General features: G+C 39.4%; 1 protein-coding gene across 1 annotated transcript; it reads left to right on the top strand.

Annotated features, from left to right (window-relative positions):
* The first annotated feature begins 3666 nt into the window (after positions 1-3666).
* Positions 3667-6706, top strand: LOC127833715 (zinc finger MYM-type protein 1-like). Its single transcript, XM_052359137.1, has 2 exons — positions 3667-4187; positions 4394-6706. The coding sequence occupies exons 1-2, from the start codon at positions 4053-4055 to the stop codon at positions 6392-6394; spliced, it is 2136 nt and encodes a 711-aa protein (XP_052215097.1). The 5' UTR covers positions 3667-4052; the 3' UTR covers positions 6395-6706.
* Positions 6707-9179: the final 2473 nt, after the last annotated feature.

The following is a 9179-nucleotide window of genomic DNA, read 5'->3' as shown; positions in this document are numbered from 1 at the left end:
GCATGATTCCATGGCAACAAAACCACAACCATATCCTACTAACGTGTGTAATAAAATTTTCGACGAAATTAAAAATCTGCATAAGTATTCCATTCCTTCGTGGAGAAATACAAGGGCAGAGCTATGGACACAAAACCCTTGGGAAATTGCCAAGGCGTATTTACCTCCAGACTGATATACTGGACAAAATTCGGTTCAAGATACAGACTTTAACGGAATCATCAGTCTTATGATGAACTGTAAACACTTCGACACCAAAGAAAAAAGAAACTTGATAAACACACTGACAAATGTGAAGAGAAACTTGATGAACGTACTGAAAAACTTAAAAGTGCACTTGATGGACATTCTCGAAAACCTGCCGAATCAAACTATGAGCAATCCTGTGAAGGTATATCTGACTTTATATGGTAATTTAAATCACACGTCAATGCCATAAAACTAAGATTTTAAACAAACAACATGTGTGTGCTATTTTAGATGCACTTCTTTTAAACTTGCATTTTATGTTAATGTTAAGCTTTTTTTTACTCAAGTTACTACCTACATACAAATCGGATATATTGTAATGAAACTAAGGACACAAGCAAATAATGGGCATGTTAAAAAAAGTATTTATCATACGTGTAATGCGTGCCCTATAAGTATAATAGTCAAATGGATTTAAATCACTGTTACACTTTAAGCTATTTGAATAGTTTGCGTGATAAATCTTATAGTGGTACTCTACTAAATGTGTTCAAACCTTGCCTATGGGATCATACATGGCCATGAACCCGGGGTCATGAGATGTATATAGCTAAATGACATAAATTTCGCGTTCTCTACAAAACAGGCCAAGAGGTTTAATATTTGATATGTAACCTCGGACGTTGTTCCCCTGCGAAATTTAGTCAAATCAAATTTATTCAAACATTCTCCTAGGTTACGATGATATGTTTTTGCCATTACATGTTAAAAGTAAAAGAAATACTAATCTTAACTGAAACAGCACGGGTAAGAGGTTTAGTATTTGGCTTGTGATTTTTTCCAATGTGTGTTCAAATCTTGTCACTGGGGTCAACATTTGCACCGACTTTGGTGTTACTTTTTTCCCTTGACACAATTGTGCGTATACAGGGAAACAAACAACAATGCACAGAGTTTTGATATTTGGCATATAAGCTGATGTGTTCGTCTTGTACCTAGTTGGTTCTATACATGTGCCATGGGATCAACAATGGGGTGCCGTTTATTCCCATGTATGTATTTTGATCATGCAAAATATTTTATGAAATCGCATATTAATGTGGTTTGAAATATGGCATATTATATGGTATGCTGTTCCTGTTACAAGTTTGTTCAAATCATTTTCATGGCGTCAAAAGTAGCCTAATCCTGATGTATCAGGTTACGTCAACTGAGCACATAATGCCCATGGGGAGCTTTAAGTATACCGTTTTGTCCACTGTCAGTAACCACGTTAGGCATCTATTTATAAATATCATTCTTCTCACGCCGTTTCCTCTTGAACCGCTCACCAGAATTTAATGAAAGTTAACAGGAAGGAACCTAGTGTGACGCTCTTCCAAAGTTGTTCAACTGGTTCTTCGTCCATTGCATATGTAGGTCACGTTAGCTGAAAAAGATTTTAAAAATAAAATCTTTAAAATCTCATCTCCCCATCGATTACAAATTGGGTCCTGTATTGGGGATACATGAATTCATTACAAGTTTGTAGTAAAAAAATCCTCTCTTCAAATGCAAGGCCGGTATAGTTGGTATTTCGCATGTATCAGTGTATGCGGGTCCACTAACATGTTTGCTTAAAAATACACTGACCACGCCCAAGAGTCACACTACTTTGTATTGACTTTTATTGTAAATAGCTTTTAAAATCTTATTTGGAACCACAAGGGTCAGGAGTTGGCTATTTGGTGTTTAACTTTGTATTGTGGTTCTCTTTAAACTTTATTGAAATAATGTCTCTTGGTAAAAAATAACTTAATAATGTTAACACTTGATAAAATGTTTTATAAATAAAAGAGCCCAGATGTTTTATATTTCGCATGAAATGTCCAATAATGGTCGTTTGCTTAATGTGTTCAAATGGGGTCAAAGCCTTACACGACTCAGCGATCAAAGTATTTATAAGGACTCAAAGAGTATATATCAAAAGTTTTCAAAACATTTCCCTGAAACCGGAAGCGGTTAAAGATTCGATATTTGGTGTGTTTCTAAGTATTGTTTTCCTCTCCTACATTTGTTTAAAGAATGCACCTTGTGTCAAAACTATCTATGGATAGGGGTCACATGATTTAGACTTTTATAGTATATAACGTTAAAAATGTTATTCGCTAAAACCGCGAAGGTCAGGGTATTACTTTATGGGGTGCGCAATAGCAAAGTTGTGCTCTACTAAATGTGTTCACCGCGTTTCCCAGGGGTCAAACCAAACCTTTATAACACTTTATGTTGCTGCACACACATCGTATAACCCGCACATAACAGGTTAGTTTCTACATGTCTTATGGGAGCATAAGGGGTGTTATGACGTCTTTTTAAATAATATATAAATAAAGTTTGAAAATGGTTGCTGATTATTGAAATGGCTAAGAGGGTTGCAAGTTTTATTTTCTAGCTAAACTGAAATATTGTGAACGCTCTATAAGTCTCATATATCGTCCAGTCATCATTAAACTTGCTAATAAAATGTGTTCCCATGATACATGTACATCGGCCTTGTTTACAAATAGTTTCGGAAGCTTCTCCAATGTTGCTCAATACAGTTCAGTTACGTGGTATTATGTGAGGGACCTATGGCATATGACGCTCGTGTATTTGATTTGTAGTGTTACATTTGATATTATCTGTATAAAAGTGTTTGCAACGCATTTTAAATACCTTGCTGGTTGTTCATTTAGATTTCCGTCAACGTTTGATTGAACACTAAAAGGACACCTCTAGCTATGTGCCTCTTTCAACTTTGGATCAAAGTCTTGATAAGCGTATTACAGACATTTACGCAACTCCTAAAATACATCAAGTCAATATAAAGAAAGATGGTACTCGCACACAAGCGGAAAAAATTATATCATACAAAGAAATGTTTTACAAAAATGATTGTTCAAATAGACGAATTTATGTTCAAGGCAATCCCGGCAGCGGAAAATCGACGTTTGCAGCTAAGTTAGTTCACGATTGGTGCCTCGGAAATCAGCCTTTATCGACTGATCCCACTGAAAATACAGAGTTTGATGACTTGATGACGATTCAACAATTCAAGTTCCTATTTTTTTTTATCTCATTGAGAGATGTGAGGGGACAGAAGGATATAACTCAGATAATGAATGCCCAGCTTGTCGATCGAATGTATTCCACAGATCTTGGAGGCGTATATGAACTTTTACATCGAATAATGGAGACTGAACTATGTCTCGTAGTCTCGAGATCGCCTAGATGAATGGGTGGTTCCTGATAGTTGTAACCTAGCTGAGCCTTCTATATCGGGATTTCAGAAAGACAAATGCACGGTTCTTACAACAGCACGACCATGGAAACTTGCTGATGAACGAATCAAGATATCACAAATCGAAATTCTGTTAGAGATTCAGGAAATAAGCTATCCGGATAAGTTTTGTAAAAATATACTCGGGTGCATAAATGTAAAAAAATCGCCGCCCCAAAACCAGTATTTTTGTAATCACGCGCCGTCAGTGCAGAAGCCATGTGTCCCCTAGGTAAAATAATGGGATGGTTGGAACCTCTTAATGTTGATGGCAACATTATTCAGACACTATAATGTTTATTTAACTTGCCTGGCAAAACAACCCTTCTTCGAAACTGCTTGAATCATAAACACACTGTCAGTGCTAATGTCTTCACTGTTTATCTCAGACTGCAGAACATTCCAGGAATTAGACAGTAATGACCATTAGTATCATGTCAACAGTCTCTGCAATCAAATACGCGTGAAAAACATTCATTAGTTTGAAAATATTTTTGTTCTCTAAGTACATCAGTTATTATTTGATTAGAAATCATTGAAACAATATCATATATGTAATTGTTTAATGTTCAAAATGAGTATTCCTAATCAGCCTCGAAATTTTGCGTTTCCTAAGCGTACATTCGGGAAGAAAAAGCCAGAACAGCGTTCATTCCAATCTTGTTGGTTTGATTCCTTCACATGGCTCCACTACGATGAGGTATGTATATTAGTATTAAATTTTAATTTGCGATCGTTCTTATCTTTTCTGAACCTAACGTTGATCTAAATACAAACGAAATTTAGAAAAAAAGGCACAACATACAAAAAATACTCGTATTGTAAAAAAAAATGTTGCTTAATAATGTTTCTTATTATTATCATTAATATTTAACACAAAATTTATTACAATGTTATTCTTTTCAGAGCCGGGACCTTGCGTTCTGCCACCTCTGCATGGCGGCCAAGAAGTTGGGCAAGATCGGCAACACGAAGGTGGACGGCAGCTTCATCAGTGATGGCTTCTCCAAATGGAAAGCGGGTACCGAGAAGTTCCGGAAGCACGAAAAAAGCGAGTGCCACAAGGAGGCGGTCGAGCGACTGGTGACGCTTCCCGCCACGACGCGTGACGTTGGGGAGATGCTGTCAGCGGGGCACGCTAAGGAGAAGGCCGACAACCGGAAGCAGCTGCTGCAAATCCTACGCAGCATACGGTTCCTCGCACGCCAGGGCATCGCGCTACGTGGGCACGACGACGATGAGGGGAACTTCATGCAGCTGCTACAACACCACGGGGAGACGGACAGCTCTATTCTCGCGTGGCTGGAACGGAAGCGGGACAAGTTCGTCGCCCCTGATATCCAGAATGAAATACTCCAGCTCATGGCACTGCGCATCCTCCGTAAAGTGGCCAGCGACATCAAGACAAACGAGTTCTACACAATCATGGCTGACGAGACAACAGACAAGTCCAACCGAGAACAAGTGGTGGTAGTCTTCAGACACGTGGACGAGGACTTAAATGTGCACGAGGACTTTGTTGTGTTTCACCAAGTAAATTCCATTGACGCCACTACACTGACGTCGGTCATAGAAGACACTCTTCTAAGAATGAACCTATCCTTGAGCCAGTGCAGAGGGCAGTGTTATGACGGGGCCAGCAACATGACCGGAGCGAAGCGTGGTGTGGCGACCAACATCTTAGCAAAGGAGGAGCGAGCTGTGTTCACGCACTGCTACGGACATGCACTCAATCTGGCCGTTGGGGACTGTGTACGTCAGTGCAAGCTCTTGTGCGACACCATGGATACAGTGCATGAAGTCTCCAAACTGATTAAGTATTCACCAAAGAGGGACAGTACCTTACAGACCCTGAAGGAGGAGATGAGCCCCGATACCCCTGGTTTCCGTGTACTGTGCCCCACGAGATGGACAGTGCGTGCAGCAAGCCTGTGTAGTGTCTTAGACAACTACACTGTGTTACAGACCTTGTGGGACACCTGCTACGAGCAGACCAAAGACTCGGAGATCCGTTCCAGGATAGTAGGCGTGCGGTCCCAGATGGAGAGCTTCGACCTCTTCTTTGGTGTCCATCTGGGTTACATCATCCTGCGACATACAGACAACTTGAGCCGCACCCTACAACAGAAGGACATGTCCGCATCAGAGGGTCAGGCAGTTGCTTCAATGACGGTAGAAACATTGACCAGCAAGCGCTCCGACGATGCCTTCGACAAGTTTTGGGTTGACGTCAACAGCCAGCTCGATGACGTCGACGTAGGAGAGCCAGTGGTTCCCAGGCGACGCAAGATGCCGAAACGCTATGACGTTGGAACCGGGGCCCACGAGTATCCAGCCACAGCACGTGATCGGTACCGCCAGGTCTACTTTGAAGCATTCGATTTGGTGATCGCGTGTATCAAGGACAGATTCGATCAGCCACGCTACAAAACCTACAGATCCCTCCAAGACCTTCTGGTGTGCTGCGCCTGTGGTGGTGACTACGCCACTCATCTGCGGAGCGTGATGGACTTCTACAGGGACGACTTCAACGAGCAGGCGCTCACCACTCAGCTGGAGACGTACCAGGTCGCCGTACGGGACAAGAAGGTCAAGACCATCACGGACATTGTCACGTTCTTCCGCGACTTGTCTCCTGAGTCTCGCCTCTTTTTCTCGGAGGTGATGCGCGTCCTCCGCCACGTCCTGGTAATGCCCGCCACCAACGCCACCAGCGAGAGGTCCTTCTCCGGCCTGAGACGCCTGAAGACGTACCTCCGGACGTCTATGACACAGGAGAGACTCACCCACCTCATGACGCTCCACGTGCACAGGTGTGCTACCGACGCAATGGACTTGTTAGATGTTGCCAATGAGTTCGTCAGTGTGAATGAATCACGGTTAACTATCTTCGGGAAGTTTTCATAGAATGTGACACTTGGCATTAACATTACGCGAACAGTGCATGATAAATTGTGGCTTAAAAATGAATTATCCGTAATTTTTGTTTATTTAACTTAATTTAATAATATTTATTCATCCTGGTTCAGTATTTTAATAGTGCTCGAAATGTGGATACATTCTTTACTAATCATGTCATATTGTATTGGTTGTTGTGTATTTTCATGTGGTTATTTATAACACTCTCCCATTTTCAGGTGTTAAATATGTCCATCAGTAATAAAATATATCCGTTGTGAATGTAATGTTAATGTTTTTATTTTTCATATCACTTGTAAAACTCCGTCATTAAAATACATAAACATTTACTTAATTTTATGTTCTAATTAGAGTTTTTGGAAAGAAAACAATAACATTTAAATCAACATGAAAGTTCCCCAAAAACGCACCATTTTAATTGTAATTGTAATTTTTTTCGGAACCACGGGAGAGGACAACCCTCTCAAACGAACCTCTTTATGTTCCCAGTACAGAAACTGGACCGCCCCCCCAATGTTGGGAGGTTATCTACGCCCCTGCATATAGACTTATTTAGTGAACAACTCGTATTCTCCGAAACTCCATGGGCAAAGTTTGCTAAAATCCAGCCCCTGTGGTCAAATTTTAGCCCTCCCTAGGGGCTACTAATTTTGTTTTCATGGTGTATTGTCTCCGGACATATATAAGCTGTGACATACAGAATACACAACTTAAATTAAAGCCACATGTATTACACAAACATCACAAAGTCTGAACACAGCATATTTTATTTACATGTCTAAGGGGAGCGACATATAGTTTTGAGACCTCTTGTTTAAATATAAATATAATTTAAATATATGCTTACAGAGTTATTGTGGTTTATTCCCCTGCTGGTTTCACCGGAAAGGATTATATGTTTACCCCCCCCCCCCAGGTCGTCCGTCTGCTTCATCTGTTAACAAGTTGAATCATGTAATAACTAAAACGTTACTTTAGCTAGGTTGATAACACTATGAATAAAGATGAAAGGCCGTACGTGAGATAAGCTTATTATTTCGTTGAGATTTTTAGTTAAACCAAAATTGTGATTTTAATAGTGGCAGACATAATTTAAGACTAAAATCTGGAAATTGCAATCGGTGAAACGTACTCAAGACAGTTTGATGAACCTTGTTGAAATTGTTGTCATTGTGTAAATATTGTTTACTTTTGCTCTTGTACTTGCTTATGTACACTTAGAACACAATGAGAGAAAGGCTTCCGAGTTATGGTTATATTCATGCTGAGCCTTATATACTTAAAATAATAGGGTAGTAACCTTTTTTTTTATCTATCATACCTCCATGCCCCATTCTTGCACTGATAGAACATTATAATCGAGTTATCAATATAACGCATTTTTATCATAAATACATAATGTTAAATGACGTTTGTCTACTTGTTTAACGTAATGTCAAGAAAAGTTTTACTTAATACCTTTTATCCGTTTTGTTTCGTTTTTGATTCTTTTTTGTCGAATATCTATATCTTTTTGTTGAATCTACCTGATGTTTATAACGAAATTGGTGACTTTTAAATGTGTATGAGTCATTAGACGTACCTCTAAACATTCACTGATATAAACGCCTGTTAACCTGATATAAACGGAAATGTACAAAGCACCTTTGTATCAGGTCGATATCAACGTAGTGGTAGAATAAACGAACATTGCAAGTCTAGTTAATACAATTACCAATGCAGGTTTCTACATGGCATCAACCAATTCTATTTTATAAGCAACATTCCGCCTAAAATAACTCGATGTATTTTGAAAGGGCATAACATGGAGTTAAAGAAAATGAGGATTTCCGTTGTATAAAATAGAAAATGCACGTATTAACGTTTATCTCCTTTAGCGCTTGGTGTGAATGAAAGGTATGCTTGGATAAATGATGGTATAAACATAATATAGTAAATTGATTTACTCCAACGATAACATCTATCGTCTGTACAGACACTGAATGTTAATAATCACACAATGGCTATTTTTACCGATTGTTATTTATTTCGGTCGGCAAGATGTCCGCTGCAACGACCTTTACAAAGTGTATTTAAAATGATTTGTTTAGTGAAGGTTTAACTTGTGCTTAGGCATGTTTTTACACTTGTGACAGATCAAATGAATGACAACTTGGCTAGCCTCGCTATCGGCCATAATGCTCTTTCGATCATCCAGTATAGGAATTATGAGAGATATTAGCTCATACTTGGTCGCAAACTCTGCGAAGCAGTTGCATAGGCGAGTCTCATTCTGCGAGGCGCTTGCATGAGCTTGTCTCATTCTGCAAGCAGACTAGGCACATTAAATCAATGGGAAAACTGTTTTCAGAGGCGCCGAAGCTGGGGCGGCAGGGGAGGCGGCCGCCGCCTAATTATTTCCGGCAAAAATGAAATTTCGGCAAAGATCGTTTTTTTGTTGTAGTGTAATGCAAATTGCAGATTATCACAAAATTAAAGAAGCCTTTAGGCACAAAACATGCATATGCAGTTGTGTATACTTCGACAGTTGCTTAGATTAAATCAAATTTGTATACGTCGGTATTAATTACTATTTCAGTTCCTGGATATTTAAAGACATTCTAGTCAACGTGATACAAATTATTCGAATATAAGTGGCATATTTCAATATGTTTAAGACATTTAAGACCTCGAAAAACGTACGGCGTTATTGTTTCGCTTTGATAAATGTTTATAAAAGCATTTTAAATTGTCCCAACAAGTCTTCAGTTATGGACTTCATTTATATCACCGT

Source organism: Dreissena polymorpha, chromosome 6 (genome assembly GCF_020536995.1).
Source record: "Dreissena polymorpha isolate Duluth1 chromosome 6, UMN_Dpol_1.0, whole genome shotgun sequence".
In the NCBI taxonomy this organism is placed as follows: domain Eukaryota; kingdom Metazoa; phylum Mollusca; class Bivalvia; order Myida; family Dreissenidae; genus Dreissena; species Dreissena polymorpha.
The sequence above is the reverse complement of the archived record's forward strand: the minus strand, read 5'-3'. Positions and strand labels throughout refer to the sequence as shown.